Genomic DNA, 24919 nt, shown 5'->3' with positions numbered 1-24919 from the left:
CAAAGTTTTAAATTTTTTCAATTTATGCAATTACTTACCTTGTAGGGTTTTCTAATTATTATTGATAAACATTAAACACTTAATTTTAAAAAACTCTTTTTTTTTAGATTAGGATGCAAATAACGATTATTTTCATTATCACTAATCTGCTGATTATAGTTTGGATTAATCGTTATGTTAAATTTCATATAACTATAAAAAATGCCCATCATGACGTATTCATGTTGCTTGTCCAAAAAAACAGTCAAAAACCTAAATATATTCTGTTTAAAGTGACATAAAGCAAAGAAAAGCAGCAAATCCTCACATCTGATAAGTTTGAACTGGCAGATATTTTCCATTTTTGCTTGAAAAATGACAATTATCAAAATATTAAATACATTTTTTGTCAATGGACTAGTGATTAATGTCTAGTGATCCTGACATTATCTGATGATAAGGGTATAACTGAACAAGTTTTCAGTTATTTCAGTGTTGGAAGCGGATTCTTTTATTGCAAGTTTGAGGACACAAAGCTATATCTTGGCTATATTTTGATCCAGTATGTTGCACAGAGAAATAATGTGTCATAAAGTGTGAAAATAAACTGAATGGAAATAAACTGCTTTTCTTGAGACTAATTTCCCATTCCAATATTTTTTATTACATAGGCGTGCATCAATTCAGCATTATATCAGTGTCGGACAATATCACACTCGTTTCCATCATAAAACTAATAAATGTTCGGACTTGGACAATGTTTCTTATGTGACTTGTAGATAAGACTCCACAGAGAGCGGATCACTTATTAAAAACAAAAAGACACTAGACAGGCCTAGTTCAGCTTGGACCACAGATAGAGCCTGTGGGAAATGTCAGAAAATGAAACCTTTGTCCCAAGTATTTCTGTCCATAAATGGACCTTTTTCTCTCACATGATTCCCTCTAAAAGACCATTACACCCCTCTGAAGGTCAAAGAGATGCAGGGCAACATCTTCAGGGTGTTAGGTTGCTCTCTGTGCCCTAAAACAGATGGTACGGCTTAAAATGAGGCTTGGAAAACGGCTCTGGATCCACACGTCATAGTCTCTGTGCCGTGTGTTCATTTCACATAATGTAGCCTTTGTTTACCCTGAAGTACTTATGAATACACTCATACCTGCTGCCCACTTCTACAAAATAGCTGAATTTAGGCAGCTTGTCAACATCAGCACGAGAGTTGAAAAGATTTTCAGCATAGGGGTGCAACTACAGTTATTTTCATTATTGATTAATCTGTCGGCTACATTATCCATTAACCTATTAGTCGTTTGGCCTATAAAATGGTGAAAAATGTTGGTCACTGTCTCCCAAACCCCCGAAGTGATGTCCTCAAATGCCCTGTTTTGTCCCAACAAACAGTTACCAACTCAAAGATATTCAGTTTACTGTCATAAAAGACTAAAGGAACCAGGAAATACTCAAATTTTAGAAGCTGGAATAAGATAATTTGACATTTTTTCTTAAAAATTTACTCAAAACTATTAATCGATTATCAAAAAATGAAATTAATTTTCTTTTGATCAATAAATTGTCGCAGCTCCACAGAAATTAAGCAACTATTTTAATAATTGTCTTATCGTTCCAATCATTTTCAAGCAAAAATGCAGAATATTCTCTGTTTCCAGCTTCTAATCTAAATATCTTGTACCTGATGGTTGGAAAATACAATGGCCACTTTTCACTGCTTTTAACTACTTTGCACTATGGATAATTTATTAATTGGGAAAATGATTAGCAGATTTATCAGTTTGAAAATAATTTGTTAGCCGCACCAACTTGAAAGCCAACCAATACAACTAAATAAGCCGAGTCAAGTTACTACAATGTGGGGAAAAGTTTGTAGCTCTGTACAAAAGTGAGATCATTGTACTGTTTTGGACAAATATCTACTGCCACCCTTCAATCAAACATACAGGACAATTTGATTTGCATGCATCCTCATTACATGTTTGAAAAATGGAGTCACTCAGTTACGGATATTAGTGCTTTTTGTCATCCAGTTCCCTGCAATCCAGCAAAAAATAAAAACCAGATGCCCTTAGTGTTATGCTATAAAGACACTGACAGGCAATTATAGTAGGCTGGAAAAAAGCAAAATTATAGAGCACACAATGTTGACGTTTGGGATAGCGCTTCCATGGTTCAGCCTGCAACAAAAAGAGAACTGTGTTAAAGGGATGCTGTGCAAGTGTGCTGTCAGTTATCCATCAGTGACATGATTACACCCCTTCCCTCAAGAGAGAGAGACAGACTGAGATAGTGAGGATGTAGCAGTGTGTTTATTTATTTTTGTTTGTTTTGTTTTTTTTTAATCTCTGTTCAGCTAGCTGGTCTGAAAAACACTTCCTCACCACAAACTGCTACTGTAACAACATTCATATGAAGTCATATGTTTGTCACAGTCAGTAACATATCAGCTAAGGGTGTGCACAGATTGAGAGAGCTGACAAAACAGCAGTCTATAGAGCTCATATATTACCAAATAGCTACAAGGATGCTTTGGGGAGCCTGGTGGTAAGTCTGAGCAATTATCCAAAACCTTCCCACACCTTTCCATAAGACAGAAGTTCCTCTATTTTCCTTGACAGCAGATAATGAGAGATTGAACTGATTAAATCACTGATCTCTTCTCATTTCAGATACTTGATATGGCTAATCAAAATTCAGTACTTGTTAAATTATTAAAGAACGAAAAGCAGAATGTCATGGAAGGTTAGGTTTTCTTTGATTTCTCGCTCCTTAGGCAAGCGCCGTTCACTATAAGAATCTAGCCTTTCCTCAAGTATTATTGATCTAGTTGAAGTGGTTCTGTCTGGCCCCTCACCGCTGAATCGCTTCTGAAGCGAGGCTATTTGCCATCAAGTCTTTGTGGACATGCGCCATGGGATCTCCATTCACTGCACAATCCTCATTTTCAGCATTTAATAAGTTTGGGCGTCCGATTTCTTTTGGATGGTGCGGCTGAAAGACATGCACACACACTCAGGCACGCACACACACACACACACACACACACACACAAATGGGAGAACGTAAGGTAGCAAAACAGGGATATAGAGACTAGTGTGGGGAGGTAGCTGATTTCCCTGGTGAGCTTATATCTGAGCTGTCGTCACCTGTCTCTTCGCGGGGATAGAGGCGCCTTAATCAGGAACATGAAAGCATCTCCTGTGGTGCTGCCTCCTCTCTCTGACTCGCCTGTCTATTACTTGATTTACCATCGCCAGAATATTAGCCAATTTTTTGTGTCCAGTATGAGAAGTCTACTATAAAAATAGAGAAATTTCATCAAACCTGGCGAGACCTGTCATTTTATATCCAGACGGCTTCAGTGTCAGTAAATGATTTGTAATGAAACGCATGTTATGCAAACGAATAGAGTTTGATTCAAACTTTATTACTTTCTGTTGCGCCCTCATCACGCAGACAAATGTTGGAAGTGATTTTTTTTTTTTTTTTGTGCATGTGCGCGTGCCTGTGTGCATGTGTTTGTCAATGTGAAGTCACACTGTTCACCTACTTTTGTTGCGAAGGATTACCTTATCTCAGTAAGCAGCAGGAGCTTTGTCTTCTGTAACTCAACATGTGCGATTAGTTCTCATTGTGTAACAGCGTAATCTGCGCAGATAAAGCCTTTTCCTTAATACAGACTCTTTTAAAGTTCTCAGAGAGGCTGAACACAGCTTTATTTGAATATTCAAAAATGCCTATTTGAATTTGAAATGTAAGGAGTCTATTATACAGGAAGTGCGATAACCTTTCCAACACTGCAGTGCTTGCAGTGTAACCTGAATATAACTGACTCTTGTTATTTAACAATTGTTAAAGATTCAGCAGAGCGGGTTGTGCAGAGCTCTCTCCTGAGAAGTTTGAGTCTCAGCACTGAAAAAACATGTGGACTCGGATGCCAACTAGATTTGAATATTTCCTCGACCGTTTAAGTATATTAGTACCAACAACCCCAGGTGTTGCACCTAATCCAGATACTGACAGATTATTTTTGGCACCCCAAACATCTCCAAAGTGAAATGTAGCTGCATATCATCAGATCTGACACATATGCAAACCATGTGCCCATGTCTTGCACAGAAAGCTCATTAACTCCCCTCTCTTAATAGATTCACAATGTCTCCATTTTCCTTTTTCCGCCCAGCGTGTACAGTCTATTACGCTTGGACCAGAAACCTGCACATTGAGCTGAAGCCCGTTCAAGCATGAGAGTCAGTTTCATTACATTTACTTCAGAAAGACAAAACAAGGGAGTGTGGGATGGCTACATCAGCATGCCGTGTTCGCACCAGCAATCTGCATTACCATTTCAGGTGGATTGGACTGATGTACACCCAATTGCCAAAATCCGAATGTGAGCAAGACTCTGTGAAATGCAGATACAAATTTACAGTTCAGCAAACTGCCCATTTGCTGCATGAAGTCTTAGTTGGAGCATTTGCATTTCAGTTGCATGACAATCAAATATAACTTCATATGCTTGAGAAAACTATCTGTAACAATTAAATGATACAGAAGAGAATTTGCAGATATCTACAATACGCCAGGTAACATTTTGACTAAGCAAAATCAATTATTCAGGCCGATCAATGCATGACTTTATTCTAAATAAGCTTTTAATCCTTTTAATTCATTTTATCATGCAAGACAAACACATCTTAGGTGTGGCAAATCACGGACAATGAGAGAGATCAATGCAGGAAATAGTTCTAATTGTGCTATAGTTGACAAGTGACAGAGCTTATCCATGTGTTTGGTGAAGAATTCCTAGTAAAGCTGTCAGCAGATGAGATGTGCTGTGGTTTGTTTTGTCCCAGGCTGTCAGTATTAAATGTCGCCGAGCCTTATTTAAATGCAGGGATTGTATCTATGTGGGTGAAGTGCTGTGGTATCTATGTTTTCTCAAATACTTTTTATTGGGTGGGTTACACTGCTTTGATGCTTACATAAGCAAGTCGCAGATAGAGCTGTAAGCACTGATTATAGTCATCACCGTAGATATACCAACACTTCTTTGAAGTCCTTTTGTTCTTTTACGTGGATGTTTCATTTCCTGCCTCTGTATTACAGATGTTTTTTGTGCATCTATCAGTCTAGCTCTTTATAAAAGTATGTCCTTGTAAATTTGAAAGCCTACTTTGAAAATGATATTTAGCTCAGTGTTGCCAGTACTATGCAAGGGTTTGTTGTTTAATTATTGTTACTTTTTCTGTTTGAAGAAATAAAAAAAAAGAAAGATTAAATCAACTATATCATATTTGTTAAAGATAAAATGAAATCACACACATTCGTGATCACTGAAATTGGTTATGTTTGGGATGTTATTTGGCATTACTAATTGTGTTTGAGCTATTAAAGGAATAGTTTTATAGTTTAGGAAATACACCAACTCACTCTTTTGTTTAAATGAGAAGGTCGATGCTACTCTCATATCTGTCCAATAAATGTAGCTACAACCAGGAGACACTTAGCTTAGCTTAGCACAAAGATGGAAAACAAGGAAACTTTACTTTTTACTTTGCTTTTTGCACAGATTCAGCTATATGGTAGAAAACCACTTAAAAGAAAGTACAGAAAGTAATCAGAGCTAAACACGGGGCTGTCTGAAATCATATTGAATTGTCTGTTGTTTGTCATCTGCTTGCTGTTGTGGCTTTACAGATGCCAGTTAGTTCAGCATCAGACTCGATGTTGTTTCAGATCTGACAGCTCATAAATATGAGTGACAAGTGTGAACTTATTCAACTGGGTGTCAGGAAGATGGTAATACACAGTAAACTTTGTTGACTTGAGGCAAACTGTTTGATATTAGTAAAGTCATGTGTTAAAACAGTGAGTAACTATTTTATGAACTTGATTAATTGTCTTGATTTGACACTTGACAATGGGGGGTTTAACGTGGGAAAACAAAACAGTCAAAGTATAGGAAGCTTGCCTCTGCATCCTGACATCACAACTGTGCAAATATGCCTGCAGGGTCCTCCCAGTTGTTACTCCGGTCTAATGTAGACAATGGTAACCATAGTAAAAGTATTTACTTTCATTCAAACAGGATTCAAATGAGCATCACACACAAAGCAAATGAAAGAACCGCCTCATTTGAGGAAAATTCCTCATCGCAGTTTAAAAGACTGATGGGTTAAAACAGAGAAAGTCAGAGTAAAACTTATGAGGCAGTGCAGAAATGGCATTGTAGCTCTTTGTGCATGAGTTTAATCCCACAATTTCAGGGTTGAATGCACACAGAATATTCGAGAATCTTCATTGTTTGGTGCTTTCTCCTGTAGATACAAGGACAGAATTGTCACTGATAGAAAGTGGATGGTCATTGCTTTGTTCTTATACACTTTGCTGAACTGCTGATGAGCTGTTTTGGATTTAAGCTTTAGCTGTCAACTCCACACGCCCACTCATGCATTTACCTTAGCTTGAACTCTAAGAGGTCTGAAATGTGAATGTGAATACCAAAAAACTGAGCAACACCTCATTTTCAGTCGGGCCATGGCAGCCTCTCTTTCCCTGTGGCCCTCTGGCTCTCACCCCTCATCGCATCCCATTGAGACACTTCTGCTGGCACCCTCCTCCCATCCCCCCTCTCAAGCACTTTGTCTCCATGGCGATGTTTTGAATGAAATTTAGGGCAGGAAAGGTTGGAGTTTTTTTGCCAAGGGAGCTGTAAAATTAGCAGAACTCTATAGAAGCTGCTGCTCTTAGTGTATTTAGGCGAAAACTAAGTGGTATTGATAAATGTCAGTCAAATATATACAGAACGGGGGGGGTGGGGGGGACTTCATTCAGAATAATGACAGAATTCAATTTTCAGTCAAAAACATGCATGCTGTGTTGGAGCTCACGAGACTAGCCCTCCTGAAAAAAGTAATTGAAAAATGTGGCCTTGCTTTTTCTCTTTCACAGTCAGCGGTCTGGAGACTGTTATCGGCCTGTATGGGGAAACACTCGAGATCCCGTGCAACAATGGAGCCGTAAAAGCAGAAGACGTCATGATCACTAAATGGAAATATGTAAGTCACAGCGGAGGTCAATGGATTCAAAATGGTGAAGTCCGTCTGACACCCACTTATCATGTCTGAGCCACGCCCAGTCTGAGTGCATTTGCTGTGCATTAGAGCATGCATCTGTCCCTCCATATGACACTGCATGAGCAGAGGGTGTAGAACAAAACACTGTGTGCTTTTATTTGAACTGGAGGCCAATGCCATATGTGACAGATATGTAAGAAGTGCACTCTGCTTTTGCTCTCCAGGACAAAGGAGAGGGACTTTCAGGAGACCTGCTGGTCAAGAAGATGTCATTGAATGTCTCAATCAGCGCCAATGATGAATACAAGGGTCGTGTTAGCATGGCTGCAAACTCCAGTCTGCTGCTTTCTGCAGCCAAGTTGACCGACCAGAGGACTTTCACCTGCATGGTGGTGGGTGGGGCAGACATCACAGAATACCCAGTTAACGTGGTGATCTACAGTGAGTAAAAGCTCGCAGAAGACTAAAATACCACTTATCTTTTCGGTTTAGGTGTCTGATATGAGCAACATACAGCACACAAATCATGTACAATAACATCCTGTCCGTTAACACATTTTTTCTTGTATCGCAGAGACACCGACAGGTCTGGAGATTTCTGACAAAGCAGAGGAACTAGAGATCGGCAAACTTACTAAGGTGTGGTTTTTAATGATAAACATTGCTTATACCTATATTATATTAAGAAGTAAACCATCAAGGGAAATCCCTCACTTGAGCTAAGGTATCTTGAGGCATAGCGCAGTCCATGTTACTACAGTAATGAGTTCTTTGAAGTGATTCTCATGAATTAGTAAATAGAAGAACCCCCCCTTACTGCAATTTCAATACCCAAAGGATCTGAGAGGCTTTAGAAATGCTTTTGGGCATTTCACGGTCTATTGCGTAGACAACTCCTCAATCCTCAAAAGCTAGAGGGGCGTATAAAAAGCTAATTTGCTCTGATATTTGGTTATTTAAGAAAATGCAGATTCATCCTGAATTCATGAAATTGTGATTTTTCTTTTTCAATAATTTTGTCTTCAAGTGCAGGTTTTTGTCATCTTTCTCAGATTTAACTTCTTTTTTTTTTTCCCCCCCACAGCTAGGAACATGCGTTGCACAAGACGCCAATCCAGCTGCAAACATCACATGGTTTAAGAACAATAAACCCCTGGTGGCTGATGGGAAAGGTGTGTATTCTTCATCCTGTTGCATGATTTTAAATGCTAACAAAAACAGCTCATCAGAGTGTTTTGGATAAATTATTCTCTCTGAGGGGGACAGTTACTGTAACTTATTCTTCTGTGATGAATTGTGCCGCACTAGCAGACTGTCTGAATCCAGTGTGTTGTTAATTACACCATTGTTTCCTTGAGTTTTCAGACAGAGTTGTTTGTTTCTTGTCTAGGGATTTCCATCCAAGCCTCGGTGCAGGTAGACCCTGTTACTGGCCTCTCGACCACTTCCTCCAAACTGGAGTATTCAGCTGAGAAGGAAGACACAGATGCCCAGTTCACTTGCAGCACTCAGCATACTGTGGGTGCAGAGCTGGTGTCCTCTCCAGTGACCTTCAGTATCACATGTGAGTCACTGAACGCTGCTAACAACATTCATTGGACACATTTTCTGAAATGCAACAACTGCAGGCGACCTGTTGTCAAGAGTACTGTGTTAAAACCTCGGCACAAAATGAAAAAAATGCTGTTTCAGTTTCATCATCACAGACAATGAAAAATTAATTCTTTGTCTTATATTTACCTCCCTGAAGCCCAGTTGTTTTCTTTGCTTCTTTTTCTTGTAGTTTATCTCAAAAACTTGCTCATAGACTTCTACAATGTTTAGTGTAACAATTTAGAATTTATCTAATTTGAAAATATAATTGGTATCTGAGCATATAAAATATTCTTTCACTTTTTAAAGATGTGTTGATACAACTGAAACTATTGTATTATTTTCAATTCTGAGGCTCAGTTATTTAAGTGGGAGTTTCTATGGACTATAATGTGATTTGGCTTTATTTTTGGCTAGTAAATAGCTGCCTTATTTTATTTAACATGAGAGAACATGGAAAAAAACAGTGTTTTTATGTTAAAATCAACATCAGTACACAGTGTCTAATTAGGCTTTTCAGGCCCACATCAGCAGCAGCTCCTGACCTACAAGAAAAAACAGCAGTAGCTAGCGGTGACAGACTGCCACGTGTTATTTTTCAGACTCTTTTGCTTCCAGCCAAGAGAGACAACAGTAACAATAATGGTGACAGCTGAGAAATGAGGTGTGGATTCTGTAACTCTGTAGTGGGATTTATACTGAACACAGCAATAAATATTGAAGTTACCTGCTCACCGTGGCCTTTAAAGCAGAACTTGAACACTTCCTTGCAAGAAATGTGAGGGAGTTTGCCTCAGATGGAGCAGAAACATTCGAGCTTTGAAAGGATTGTTTGGTTGAGTGACTACATTTCACCCATCTCTGCGAATTTGAAGTTGTTCATAGCCAATAGTGAAGTTTGAGCTCTCTGTAGCATGCTGACATGGTTGGTCTCTGCAGTCCCTGCAGTCAGCTGTTGGGGGCACACGCTCCACTTGATACACCCTCCACCCTCACAAACATCCCCCTCTCTGACTTTCTATCTTTCTGTTTTCTGCACAGACTCTACAGAGAACGTCGTCCTTCAGGTCATTGCTCAGGACCCTCTTGTCGAAGGAGACAATGTGACTCTGAAGTGTGTGGCAGATGGTAACCCAGCTCCTACAAGCTTTAACTTCCACCTTAAGGTACACATGCTCATTAATATTTCCTCTATCTGTGATTATTACAGAATTGCATCTATAGATTTATTTGCTTGTTTTTCTTCAATAAAGTATCATAAACTAATCCCCTGCCATTGTTCAATTGTTTGTCTTTGAAGGGGGAGATGGTGAAAGTGGAGAACACAAATACTTACACCATCAGCGATGTCTCACGTGACAACAGTGGTGAATACAAATGCTCTCTCATTGATGACCCCTCGATGGAAGCTTCTAAGGACATCACAGTCAACTGTAAGAGACCAAAACATGCTGTATTTCTTGAAAAATAGAAATTACTGCAATTTTGCCACACAGCAGCATCATTGTTGGTGTAATTTCCTTTTTTGCCTGTAATCTAGGATGAATATCATAACATGTTTTGAAACTTGAAAAAAAAGCTTCAAAAGGTTGATACTCAGTGTTTGAAAGCTTGATATCTAATAAGAAAGGTTTTGCAAGATTGAAACTAAGTTTTGAAGGCTTGCATAATGTTTTGACATTATGAAAAATATTATGAAAAATGTATCAATCTTCAAAGGCACTGGAGACTGTATGATCACTGAGAGTAATTTCATTATGTTTAATGTTAGGTTTTTAGGTTCATAAGATTACTTACCAGAGGAAAATAAAGCAAGGAATTAGGGCTGCTTATTATTATTATTATTATTATTATTATTATTATTATTATTACATGGTGCTTGGTGCTGGTTCCCATGGGGGTGGTGGGCGAACTGCTGTTATATGTGTTGTCAGGTCAGCAAAACTGACATGTGCCTGTCAGGTTTAGCCTACCGAATCATTCAGGAAGCATCTAAAATACAGTTAAATTATGCTGTTAAGTTGACCAAATGCACAGGTGTTCAGTTATCGGTTCAGTCAGTTGTTTGTGGCTCTGCTCATTTCACTGACAGCATCTGTCTGAAGTCACAGCAGGTTTGTGACTGTCAGTCCGCCTGCTGGCACATATCTCACCTGAGCTCAGCATCACTACTAGTCGGTGTTCCCTGGAAGAGTGTGTTGCCTCACCTTGATAAACAGAGAGGCTGCAGTTTGTGTCGCTTTTCAGTTTTGTTTTATGCAAAAATACACATTAACAAATTAATGAAAGAATGATAGTTTTCCATAGGTAAACATTTTATGATGAGTTTAAAATTATTTCAGGATCGTCTGCACAAATACTCAGATTTTGTGTTGGATGGTCCTGTCTGAGTGATGGGCGCATCACTGCCTATGGTAGAGAAACACCGGCTTAAGTGATAAACTTATGTTCATCAAGGCTTTACACATGTGCCAAAATAAATTCATGGTTTTGAGTATTTTTATTTGAGGGCTTTTCTAAGCAAATATTGATAATTGTCTTTATGTTTGCAAATAATTCTATTAATTAATCAGCATATCATGTAATTAATTTAATTAAAAATTTTAATGATTGACAGCCCTACTAGGAATAACAAAGGTGTTAGTCTATCATTTGTAGCATAGTGAGCCATGGTCATAACCCTGCAGATCATAGAATCGAGTAGTTTAATAATTGTCGGACCACACATAGAAATGTATAAAAACTCTCTGTGTTATGATGCTCATAACCATTTATTCATGACTGAGAATTATGGGCTACATATACAAATCAGTTCTCAATTTTATTGTATTTATTCTTTTCAAATAGTAAACCAATACCATAATATTTTCAAAATGAAGATTTTTACCTTGCATTGTTAAATCTTTCCTTTGACCATGGATTTTAATGTTATGCGCTGACAGCTATGCTAGACACCTAATTAATTAGTGCAGTAAAAATGTCAGCGTGAAATACAACAGGTAAATATTCACTAAATAGCCTATTTTTTGGCCACATGTACAATAATAAAGTTGATTTACCATAAAGCATCATATCTATTTTCAAAAGTCAAAGAGCAAGCTCAGTTTTTCCTTATTAACACTACAGATGGTGTAAAAAGACAGTTAAGAACAGTGGAACAGAGTTGAACCACATACCAAAAAACTATTATTGCAAAACCTGACCAGCAGGTGTCGCACTTTGTCTGAACGCTTCATCATTAGGTCTATGCAGGGCCATGGGTATGGCATCAAAATGTGGGAGCTATAGTGTTGATAAATAATAGCTAGTCATTGTATGTAAGTAAGCAGACTGTCTAAATTGAGCTGGTAGCTCATGGTAGCTTTTCTATTTAGCATAATCCCTGTGTCCCTGCAAAGCAATATTGAGCGTATAGTGTTGGGTCTGGCAGGCTACAGTCAAGCTCAGCCCACATCAGCTAATAGCCAGATGATTTCATAGCCAGCTCCATCTTTTCACAGCCAGCTAATCTCAAGCAGCCCCCGCCAGCTGATGCCTCAGCTGGTTCCCTTCTGTGCATTCAATTGGCAAATGTCATACAGGGCGGCCTATTTAAACTGCTCTTGCCTGCCTACCCTTGCTGCTTCCTCCGCATGCCGCTGTGCAAATCCCACCACCGCCCCAGCTCCTCCTTTACATGAAATAATCTGAATTAAACATTGTCATTGCTGATGTTATTGTTATCTGCTCTCTTCTGTTTCCCATTGGGGGTCTTTGCTGCTGCTCTCCCTGCCTATGAATTCCCATGTATGGGCATGGAGGTCCCAGAACAGAACCATACCACCAAATATATCTAACACCCATCACAATTAGTCTGTAGGTTACCTATAACTCTTGCAAGAGGTCGGTTGGCTACATCTTGGCCTACTTAAAGAGTGGATGGGTATGCACCTACTGCAATGAATAAATAAGTAAATCAAGATAAAAAATCCAGGGGAAATACTGCAAGCAACAATGCTAATATTATATGCATTTATTTGTGTTTTTTTAACATGTTCTTATTTTTATGATTAATTAATCTAAATGAACTCAATTTGACAGCCTACTTCCGTGATTTATTTTCCTCTGGTAAGTAATCTCATGAACCTAAAAACTTAACATTAAACATAATGAAATTACTCTGTGATCATACATTCTTCAGTGCCTTTGAAAATTGATAAATTTTTCATAATTAGATGATGCTGCCAACCAGCTGGCAAAGTCTGGACAGCCAGACAGCACAGAGAACCGTGCATCCTGTTTGTGTATCCTGTGCGCGCCAGTCACTGTCAATCCCACCTAACCCAGAAAATACAACATGTGATTGGACTGTACTTCAGCCCCTGCCTCCAGAATCCCTTTTTTTCTCCTCAGTAGGTCTGTTTCCAAGTTTCATACTAGAAGCAGCAAGACAACGCTTCCAGAAATCACATGACTCGCAAGCTTGCAACTCCGTGGGCAGATCTCTGAAAAGTGGGTGTTGTAAACTCAGCTCTGACAGAACAGTCTGCAGTACGAGTGCAAAATACATCCACAAAAGTAAAAAAAAAAAAAAAAAAGATTTACCCTTTTGAAACTCAAGCTTCAACATTTCAAAACTTTTTTCCCCAACATTGCACCAGTTTTCAGATCACCATTTATAAGGTTTCTAACCTGGTAAATAAACGAATACAACAGGAGAACAGTGACAGATTTGAAACTCTGCAAATGTGTTGGAGAAACACTGTAAAAAGAGTGCTGTAGTTGTGAAGAAGGAAAACTCAAATACAAAATAATATTTGCAGAGATCTGAATTTTTTTTCAGCCTGTCAAAACATTATGCAAGCCATCAAAACTTCTTGCAAAACCTTTTTTTTATTAGATTTTAAGCTTTCAAACACGGAGTTCCAACCTTTCGAAGATTTTTCTCAGTTTCAAAACATGGCATGATATTCATCAAATATTATCTTTTTACCAGCCTACCTGTCCTCCTGTGCTTTGGGAAGAAAAGTGTTGTGTAAACCGCACTGCATCTAATAAGCTGCATCTGCAGTGCTGTGAGCCAAGTGCAGGGTTGTGTGTTTAACGACAGGAATGTATCAACCCTTGTCAGGCCTCTGTATCATCTTTTCACCATCTTCTTTCGTTTAGACCTAGACATCAATTTAATCCCCACTGGGAATATTGTCAAGAGTGCCGGTGAGGCCTTGAATCTAACTTTCCATATCAGCGCTTCCGGGGAATCAAAGGTCTCCTGGACAAAGGTAAAAACACACTCTGTATCACAATGCCTCAATCAATGAAATAAAGTTTGTGCTTGTTATTGAAAATGCTGTTTTTTTCTTCATTTAATTAGGATAATGTTAAACTGGACAAAGAGCCCCAATTTAGCAAGCTGACCTACTCGGACTCTGGCCTCTACGAGTGTGAGGTGACGATGGGGCCCCTCAGACGAAAAGCTTCTTTTGAGCTTGTTGTTGAAGGTAAGGGCTTAAAGGCAAGGCAAATCTATTTGTGTAGCACATTTCAACAACAAGGCAATTCAAAGTGCTTTACATTGAGCATAAAAGGCATCAAGACAGATTAAAAAAGTAACACAAGGCAATGTAAAAAGACATTTAAATACAATTAAAAGGTGTTAAATTGGAAATAAAAAGAATCTAGAATAGAATAAGACAGATAAAACAGGAAAATAAGTTACATAGCAGTGTATGAAATGAATAATTATTTGATTTCATTTGAAATCAAAGTCAGCGGCAAACAGAAAAGTCTTCAGCCTCGATTTTAAAAGAACTGAGAGTTGCAGCAGACCTGCAGTTTTCTGGGTGTTTGTTCCAGATATGTGGACCATAAAAACTGAATGCTGCTTCTCCATGTTTAGTTTTGACTCTGGGAACAGAACGCAAACCTGTCCCAGACGCCCTGAGAGGTCTGGATGGTTCATAAGGTAGCAGAAGATCACAAAACATTCAGTGCTTTATAAACCAACAGCAGTATTTTTAAAATCAATTCTTTGACAGATGGGAAACCTGTGTGAAGATTTGAGAACTGGAGTGATATGATCCAATTTCTTAGTCTTAGTGAGGACTTGAGCAGCAGCGTTCTGAATGAGCTGCAGCTGTCTGATCGATTTTTTAGGGAGACCTGTGAAGACAGCGTTACAGTAGTCGAGTCTACTGAAGATAAATGCATGGACAAGTTTTTCCAAATCCTGCTGAGACATAAGTCCTTTAATTCTTGATATATTCCTTAGGTGATTGTAGCCTGACTTTGTAATTGTCTTAATGTGGCTGTTTAAATTCAGGTCTGAGTCCATGACTACACCAAGATTTCTGGCCTGGTTTGTGGTTTTTAACATTATTGATTGAAGCTGAGTGCTGACTTAATCGTTTTTCCATGGCTCCAAAAACAATTACTTCAGTTTATCTTTGTTTAATTGAAGAAAATTCTGGCACATCCATTCTTTAAAGGAAATTCGGATATTTTAGGAAATGTCCTTGTTTGTTTTCCTCTGTTCATAGTTCACAAAAGTACACAACATCAAAAGGACAACATGTCATCTTTACACTTGGGTTTTTTCATGTATGAAACAAACAAATTATAACAGCTAAATTAGTGAAGTTCAGAGGTGCTGGTAGGTGGATTTAACTACCTTTGCACACTCAGGCTAACAGTTTCCATGTTTTCATTCTTTATGCTAAGCTAAGCTAAACTAATCGGCTGCTAGCTGTAGCTTCATATACTAACTTTGCGCAAGAAAGCAAATAAGTGTATTTCCCAAAATATCAAAAGATTTCTTGAAGTAAAGACTTTCCTCAGTCATTTTGGGTGTGTCCATGACTGTAATACAACAACAGTATTACAAATATTCTTTTTTTATTCTGATGTATCTGAAGAATTACGTCCTGTTGCAGGTGCTCCAGTTATCAAACAGCTGTCCAAACAGCGCGGTGAAGATGGCCAACATAAAGTCTTGATTTGTGTGGCTGAAGGTTCTCCAAAGCCGGCTGTCTCCTGGAGCATCAATGGCACCTTGGTATGCACAAACACACACACACATCTTATACAGCAGTAGCCCTTATAATAATATTATGAAATTCCTCCTATAATAATTGTTGCAATCTCTGAAGGTCATATCTATGAATTTTCTATAATTGTACATGCATTTAGTCATTGTGGTTACAAGAACATTTCACTTTTTCATGTACACTCAGTGCCCTTCCTGCCGGAGCACAGAAAATTGCACTCACATTTTTCCAGGCTTGAAGCCTTGTGGAAACATACTGTGCCTACAGTAATAAACACAGTACTGTATTTGTAAATGTAAATATAGTAATTCTTCAGGTTAATTTCACAAAAATATTATTATTATGTTGACAAAATGATAAAAGTTTGAATGTATGAATTGACAACTGTTACAACTGACCAGTTTTGTTGTAAAGACAGATGTTTGGGTTGGGATACTTTAAATTTGCCTGAGTGATAGATGAGATATCACACATCACCTATGCTTCACAAGATTCTGTGAAACCATGTGCCATCTGCTGAGATTCCCAGCACTTTCTATATATAGATAGATATAATTAAGTCCTTCCTTAATAAAATATAATTTGGTAGAATATAGCATGCGAATGCCAACATACTCACTGTTTCTCTAGGTAAGTTTGTTTATGGTGTCTCAACACCAGAGCAACGAGCTCCTCAAAACAAAAGTAAACTGGAAACACATGGCACAAAGTCAGTACATTAAAAAAAAACATACCATAGGCATGATGTTTTGACCAGTTTTAGGAGGTGATTTATTGGGGAGCTGTGAATGAGGCTTCACAATAATTTAGCAAATCTGACAGGTGAGACTGTCCAATTTGTGGTGTTTAAATCTGTCTGCAGCATTTCCTTTTGGTTGCAAAAAAAACATTTTGCACCTGCCAATGCTGAAGATTTGTGAATGTGAATATTCAATGCCATAATTCCCCTTCTTGCAAAAAGCTTTCTGCTTTCAGAAACTCTGTATCTTTTCACCTGTTGACAACTTTTACAGCAACAATTTAAGAGTCACTGTGGCAGGTTATATTTGGTAGTAGAAGCCTGCCCTTTTTATTGGAATCACAGCTGTGTGCCAGCTCGGAAAGTGCAATACGGCTGGGTTTACGCTTGATTTCAGAAAGCAAACAAACAACATGTTGTGAAATTTGTCACACCCAGAAAAGGCTTACATGTCATTTTCAGCCAGGACAGTCAGAACCCAAATAGTCATGACAAGACGTTTTTTTTCTCAGTAGCAAAACACATGCTGGTTTACTTTGTGTTTTAAGACATAATGTAGCTATTTCAGAAATAAAAACACATAATGGATATCAGCTTTAACAAATGATTTGATACTTCAGGTCCTAAAGGCTGTAATAAAGTTTTCAACATATCATTCAGGATGCTTTGAATGAAGCATTCTGAATGATGTTTGCTTTAAAGCAGTCATTCTTTCGCTGATAAATCCATACTGGTTGTCATAGAGATTCATGTGACCATGGCCTTCCTATGTAAGACAGGGGTCCTGCGGATCCTTTAAAGGTCAATTAAATTAGATTTTCAGAATTTAAGGTCATAAAATGTCTTAAAAATGTCTTATTTTTAATGATGGTAGGCCTTAAATTTTGAGGTGATGCCTAGTTGCATGAGAAACATCCAACCACAAGATTCAATTACTTAAATGTCTTTGGTTGTGACTCACTCCAGTCCAGCTCTTTCTTTTCTTTTTCTGGTGATGTTTCGATTGGTTCTCCACAGACCACCTGCTCTCACGAAGGTAACAGGATTAAAGAAGTGCACAAAACATTACAGATGATGCTCAGCTAAAGACACTTAGCCAGGGGGGCTCAGAGAAGACACAAAGTCCTCTGTTATTTCTGATAGTTGCAAGAATCTGGATTATAATGTTTTTAGTGCGGAGCAACAACGGCCAACATGAAGGAGAGGAGCAGACTTTTATTTGGTGACTGCTTAGCTGGTATTTACAGATTTAATGGACTGTTGAAGTGAATGAAAGGTATATATGCTATAACATGTATGTGTCTTAATGTGGAGAATTAACTATAGCCAACTCTGTGAGTGCGAGAACGACCAGAACAGCTTTATTGTTTTACACAATGTTGTCAAACTTAACAATTCCAAGCAAATTGTAATTAAAATTTTAAATTAAAATGCTTATATCTAAAGTAAAGTGTAACAGTAGGACACAGTTCATTGCATTTTGCCATTAATTTGATTACTTTATGAGATTTTACAGATGATTGTTATATGGAGATACGAAAACATCAGAAAAATATCTTTATCAATATTGTCCAGTTCATTTCAAACATAAAGCTCAGCCCTGCACCAGGCCTTGCTGTGGAAAGAGTATTACATTTTCTCTGTTGAGGTCTTTAAAAAGTCTTAAAAAGCCTTAAATTTGATTTCAAAAAGTGTGCAGCAGCCCTGGTAAGAGGACATTGGGTTTGTCCTGTAGCAACAACTGCAGCAGTGAAATTTGTAGGTAACAAAACAGTGACTGTATGTGGTCCACAAAGTAGCCAAGACATGCTGTAAAAGATTTCTATCTGCAGCAGGTAATTTGAAGGCAATTTTGGCTTCAATTGCAACTACATCAGGATATAGTTTGTGATTATATTTAGACCTATTCAGGTGTCTGGTTGATCAAACCACTTCTGAAAATACACTTGTTTCTACATTGAACAAGCAGGCACTCTAAACAGTGAAGACGATCCATTAAGATGCTCATATGGTTGTTTAAATGTAATGGCATTGCTTTCCTCACATCAAACCTATGAATAACATCAGCAGAGATGGGAAGGTGGGAGTAAATAGAGGCAGTCTGTTTAAGCAGGCAAAAAAAAAAAAAATCCAAGTTGTGGAAGTGTCTTGGTCCGGAGAGAGTTCATGCTTTGCTTTGCCACTCACTCTGTGCTGCAGAATGAGTGAGTACTCCCTCTTACGTGTGTGATAGTTAGTATTTTCCCCAGCTGCCGCACTTGTGAACTTATCTGGTCCTAACATTTCTAGGTGGTTGTGCCCAGTGTTTTTGAAAGACCACATTTCTTTATTTTTTCTGAGGCTCAAACACAGTATTTTGTGACTGCCATGAAGACAAAAAAGTTGCCCCTTTTCTGTAGTGTACCTGATAACAGAACTACTCAGTGAAGCAGTGTGAATTACATGTACCTGAGGGTGTGTGTGGTTATAGTCTATTTGTGGTCTATTTGTGCAGGATGGTTACAAATCTTTTCAGTCCTTTTAGTCAGTGTTTAACCTCAAAAACAACCCCAAAACTTGAATCTGTGTGTAATAATGAATCAACTACAAAGGTGCACAGACCTCTTTTACTGAAGGACAATGCATTTTGGAGATAGCACATATTTCACTCAAAAGTTTATATTTTTTCATTCCTCTCTTTAACATCTATTCAAGGAGAATAATGTAAGATTTGAATACAGGCTTAGTAATGGGTATTTAAAAAATTGCCACATCCTCTTGTATATGTAGAGGATGTGAAAAGGGTGTTGTCAGTTTGTCTTTGTGTCTGGAGTTTTCCTCTTAGACTCAAGTGTCTACATCCCAGAGGCACATGCTGTGTCTTTGTCATGTCAAGAATGAAGCACATATCGATCCAACATCGCCCCCTAGTGGTAGAAAAGAGTGCTCTACATACTGTACACTACCCTAATTTTCAGTTGAGGAAAGCAACTAAGTACATGTGCTCAAGCACTGTGCTTAAGTACAGTTTTGAGGTACTTGTACCAACCATTTAATGCTTCTTTATACTTTTAACTCACTATATTTTAGAGGGATGTATTGTACTTTTTACTTAACTACATTTATTTGACAGCTGTAGCTTTTAACAAACTAATTAACAATCTAATAATGTGCTTTATCATAATGTAACAGTCACAGGAGCCATTTTTCTACAGCACTTTTACTTTTTATACTTTAAGCACTTTAACTTAAGTAGCATTTTGAATTTTATTATATTGGTGCTTTTACTTAATTAAAGGATCTGAATACTTCTTATGCCACTGCTGATTTTGGCTTATTCTACACAGTTGGGTTTTCAGATCAAATCATAGTGTCAAGCCAGATATGTAATTACTAATATTTGTTTTTTCTTTCCCTCATGTTGTTCAGCTTGACGAGAGTCCCTTCATCAATGGCAAGATAACTCACAAGATCGCAGTTGTGCCTACTGCAAATCTGACTGTCTCTTGTACGGTGTCCAATGAGTTTGGCATGGATACCAAGGATATAAATGTGTCATCCTGTAAGTACAAAAGTGGTAATACAGCCCACTCATCTCTCTCTACATCGTAGTTTCCCTAAAACCTAACTCAACTCTAACACTAATCTGCCTTTGTAGATGTTTTCCTACTCTACTCACTAACTCTCTGTCTGCATGCTGACTTGACATAATACCGAGCTGTTTATGTTAAAACTACAGTAATTTACAGGTATGTACTTAAGGGTAAACCACCTAATTTAGCTGTTTTTTATCTATGGAGTTATGTTTTTACACACCATTTGGGCTCACATAAACCTTTCTGACATAAACTTTGTACAATCAGCCAATTTCTTTAGTTTATTTGATACTTTTAGTATCAAATAAATATTAGGGAAAAATAAGTGATAAAAGATAATAAGAAAAACATACATAAATACATGATGTGTAAATTAAGTTAGAAAAGCAAAAATAAATCCTGCTTTTTATATTGGTGGTTGTTTGTCTTTTGATGATCACTGAGTGAAGGTCCAACTTTCTTACTATCACTACATCAATCATGTAACCAAATGTAATTGATGCATGCACTTAGCACTCGGTTCACACTGTTGTCCAAAAGCGTGCAGTGTTTACTACCATCCTTTGCTCTGTCTTGCTTACTCATCCCTGTGTGTTTGGGACAACATTTCACCTCTTTTTTCCCCCTTCCCTCAGTGTGTGTATGTTGGGATGCTGGATTTGATCTGTTCCCTCTCTGAACTACTTGCATGCAACAGTAGTAGAAGTAGAAGTAGAAGTAGAAGTAGTAGAGAAGAAATTTCTCTGGACATCAAGCTTGTTTCTTTTAGTTTTTTTCCTTTTGGTTGGACGTTAATTTTATTTTATATCTGATTTCAGTATTTGGGGAGGTGAGAATGGATAAACAAGGTAAGTTGTAGAAGTCTCCTTGCTTGTAAGAAACGTTGGGAGGGGGGTGAGTAAAGACTATGGGGGAATCAAATGTTCACTGAAAGAAGACTCTTTATCAAATATTTACCTTACACTACCACACAACTCTACAACTGGGAAATCAATCTTTGGACAGTGTGTTTTGTGATGATGAAAGTGAAGATATGAAGAAGGAATGGAGCTACCAGCATCCTGACAAAATGTCAGCGTTGTCCATAACCTCACTGGCTGATGAAATGAGTCATAAACTAAGAATATCATTAACATTTAACTCAAAGAGTCATAATCATATACAGTGCGGATGTGTTCATTCATCAATGCATTTATTGCTAATAATTATTATCTTTTTTTCTTTCCTATATTCACTCAGGCTGGAGTTTCATACTGAAATGTGTCCCTCTGGTGTCTGATGTTCTGTTTTATCTCTATTACAGACCAATCGGATGATAATGACCAAACCAAGTTGGTAGTTGGAGTTGTAGTCGGCCTTCTTGTTGCCAGTATGGTTATAGGCGTGGCATACTGGGTCTACATGAAGAAATCCAAGTAAGAAATCAATGTTAACCTTTTCTAAGAATCCTAATACTGTAACATAATAATTGTCCTATTTTGGTTAAAAGGTCTAAATTCGCAAATTGACTTAATTTGCCAATGGCCAGTTAACCTTAAACTGACGCGCCAGAAGGTTTGTTACACAGAACCATCTGAGAAGTCGTCCATGGAAACTGTTTGGAAAAGGGCAGGCACTTTCAAAAAATACCATCTGTCTATCACGGTCTATCACCGTCTTACCTTGCGAGGCAACTGGATTCACAACACTGATTGGTCCAAACCACCGGTTGTTCGCATAACTTGAAGCCTGACAAGATGGATTCTTGTGCAATCTTGTGATGTTGTGATCTTGCAAATCCAGCTGCCTCGCAAGGTAAAGTTAACCTGTCTTAGCCTGAAATAATACCACCTGGTGTCCGGTTTTCTGTGTGTAAATTAGTTTGTGTTGATTTAATTAAACACAACTTTATTTAGGAACAAGCACAATGTGAGCACAAAATAAAATAATTAAGGTGCCAAAACAAAATTTTGATACAGGGCCACAAGATGAAGTAACAATGCACTACCTGCCTATATTGATAATATTGTACTTAAATGGAGCACATTTTTAATATTTGCAACAAATTCAAAATTCATTTTGGGAAATGCACTTTCTTGCAGAGATTTAGGTGAGAAGTTTGATACCACTCTTGTTAAATGTGAAGCTGCAGCCAGGAGATGGTTAGGTTAGCTTAGCTTAGCATAAACACTGACAGCAAGGGGAAATAGCTAACTAGTGTAAAAAAGACTGGTTGTGGTTTTACAGGGGTGTGATGTACTGGACCATAGTCTTGTGGTTACCACAAGGTTTCACTGCACCTGGCCAAGAAATAGTCTGACACATAACCAACTGTAAAACAATAACTTGTTTTGATACTTCATTTTTGACAGATTAAACTAAAGAGTAATAATGTGTTAATCACTGAGTTTAGGGGGTGCTTGTAGGCGGATTGTTTGTTACCTTTGGACAGAGCCATGCTAGCTGTTTCCCCCTGCTTTCAGTCTTTCTGCTAAGCTAAGCTAAGCTAAGCTAAGCTAACAGTCTCCTGGCTTCAGCTTCACAGTTGTCAGACAGGTATAAGAAAGGTATCAATCTTCTTATCTAAATCTCATAGATGAGATGCTCATTTGCCATATAGCGTATAAGTGTATTTCCCAAAATGTTGAACTTATTCTTCTAATTGAATTCACCACAATAACTCTGGGCTTTTTAATGGTTCCTTGAGGTCTAGGCGGGCCTGGGGCAGTTGCCGTTGAAGGATTATCAACATGTTAGGTAACAAAGTTTTATTCTAAACAGGCAAGGAAGCTGGAAGACTGGTGAAAAGGAGAATGGGTCTTCTGAGGAGGAGAAAAAACTGGAGGAAAAAGTGGAGGAGAACAGCCAAAAAGCTGAGGTGTAAAGAAACGGCAACCATTTGGGAATGTGAAAGGTAGAGAACAGAACATTGCCACCATACGCTTAAATAAAGTTTAACAATGTCATTCAGTTTCAAATAACACTGTTTTCATTCGATCTTTTCTTTGCAGTGAGACCATGGAACTTTTGCACATTTCTCGTCATCTCTGTCTTTGGGAAAAGAAAAAAAAACAAGTGTACATTGGGAAGAAGACAGTTTGGATTTGGTTTCAGGGAGAATTTTACTAAAAAGCATATCCAAACACCGCCCAAGCCCCTCAAACCCCACCCTTCCAATCCTTAAAAAAAACAAATGGATACTGTATGTGATATACCTAACCTGTCTGCACTACTGATACATGTGTAAACTTGTCTACTATTAGAATTCATGTTTGTTAGAATGAAATTTGGGAAACTGAGAAAATTTTGGTTTGTTAGTTGATGCAAGTAAAATTACTACTAGACCAGTTGCCTTTGCTGTAAGGATGTGTAGGCCTGCATTAGTCTATGTTTGACTTTCACAGCCATCGCTTTTAGTTTTCATCACAGTCAAACAACCTCTGCCTTCAACATCAGTGTACAAAATCTGTTTATTTCGTTGTGTACATTTCAGTTTGTTCATTCAGGCATAAAAATGTTGAAATTGAGATGAAATTCCTGAAAGGGCTAAGGGTATATTGTTATACTCGGCATTAGTTGTAGATGGTAATATGATTTACATGTCACATTGCAGGAAGTAGGTGATGTGCCACAGAGTTCTTTGGTGTTACATGATTTTTGTTTTTTTATTATGTCTTTGCAAAGTACCAGGAGAGAAAATGAAAGAAACTCAGTTCAATTTGCTTGTCTCTTTTTCAAATGTACTGTACATTGGACATAACCACTGTATGACACAAGCAGGTAGATTATTGAGAGAATGTATAGCATAACTCAACTCATTTTACTGGCTTTAATTTGGTTGCGCAGATTGTTTTACATACAGCCTTTGTTTGTTTCTACTGTTCCTAAGAGAAAGTCCTTGAAACTGTAGCAGTGAAAGGATTTTGTTTTAAATGTCAAAGTGAATTCTTAATTTGAGCTCCATATGATTGTTTATTGTGTAGCTATGGCATAATTTTGTAATTGAACACACAGAGTGGACAGGACGTTTGCCTGAAAGTAGCTCTTGTGATATGTTTTGCCTTCTTTTGAGAATCTACCTGTAGTTGCTTCAGATTGTGATGTGCACTAGGGTTCATGTTTTTATGTCAAATTTGTGTAGAATACGAATGAATACGCGCAGCTGTACATGTCACAATTTTGGTCATTTAAGAGCATTTACTAAATTTGAAAATGTATCAGACCAGGATGTAATTGTGAAGTATGTGAGATTAATTTTCTTTTTGCTATTTATATTGTACAAGATTAAATATCCTGGTAGGCAAATTCAATAATTGTCACATAATTCATATCTTGGATTTAAAATAGTTGATAAATTGCTTGCAGACTTTACAAAAAAAATGTAATTAATTTCCAAGTCATCAGTAGGTTGCTCTGCATCTGGTTGAATAATAGATTCAGCATGTGATAATCTCAGACCTCCAAGCTGCTGTTTGTTGCCTAACTTGTGTAAAACCATCAAATTGGAAGAATGACCAAAGAAAGTGAACATTGCCATGCAAGTATTGTAAATATCTGATGTTTGTTTTTGTACTTTTGTTTAAAATAAAGTGTACATTTGGAAAAGTTATGTCCACTGAATATTATGTTGTTAATATTTTTAATTTTTCCATTATCATCTTTTGAAATAAAGACAAATCCGGATCATATCTTATATTATAATTTTTTTTCACTTTTATACACACACACAGAACAACTTGTCGGTGGTTGTACAGGAATTTTACAAAACTATCAGTAATTTTAAAAAATAAAACATAACAGAGTAGAATATTTTGTGAGCAAAAAAGATTTGCAATTTGTGGAAAATAATGTCTTTTCGGTGTATAAAATAAGAAATGAATTCTGCAGGAAACCAATTTATTGGAATTAGAAAACATTTCTGCATCTGAGATACAAAA

General features: G+C 37.6%; 1 protein-coding gene across 2 annotated transcripts in view; it reads left to right on the top strand.

Annotated features, from left to right (window-relative positions):
- Positions 1-24591, top strand: part of LOC137186229 (CD166 antigen homolog A-like) — a 42594-nt gene extending 18003 nt beyond the window's left edge. The window contains exons 2-16 of one of the 2 annotated variants that reach the window (XM_067594977.1): positions 6947-7053; positions 7296-7512; positions 7646-7710; positions 8156-8243; positions 8462-8635; positions 9706-9830; positions 9965-10097; positions 13813-13925; positions 14018-14144; positions 15576-15697; positions 19837-19969; positions 20822-20851; positions 21307-21418; positions 22764-22896; positions 22994-24591. In XM_067594977.1, the coding sequence (XP_067451078.1) occupies positions 6947-7053; positions 7296-7512; positions 7646-7710; positions 8156-8243; positions 8462-8635; positions 9706-9830; positions 9965-10097; positions 13813-13925; positions 14018-14144; positions 15576-15697; positions 19837-19969; positions 20822-20851; positions 21307-21418; positions 22764-22866 (1649 nt within the window). In that variant the 3' untranslated portion in view covers positions 22867-22896; positions 22994-24591. The remainder of the gene's footprint in view (positions 1-6946; positions 7054-7295; positions 7513-7645; positions 7711-8155; positions 8244-8461; positions 8636-9705; positions 9831-9964; positions 10098-13812; positions 13926-14017; positions 14145-15575; positions 15698-19836; positions 19970-20821; positions 20852-21306; positions 21419-22763; positions 22897-22993) is intronic. The other variant, XM_067594978.1, reaches the window with a different exon arrangement.
- Positions 24592-24919: the final 328 nt, after the last annotated feature.

The sequence above is a fragment of the Thunnus thynnus genome, chromosome 7 (assembly GCF_963924715.1).
Source record: "Thunnus thynnus chromosome 7, fThuThy2.1, whole genome shotgun sequence".
NCBI classification, from domain to species: Eukaryota; Metazoa; Chordata; class Actinopteri; order Scombriformes; family Scombridae; genus Thunnus; species Thunnus thynnus.
This window is presented reverse-complemented; position numbering and strand designations above follow the sequence as displayed.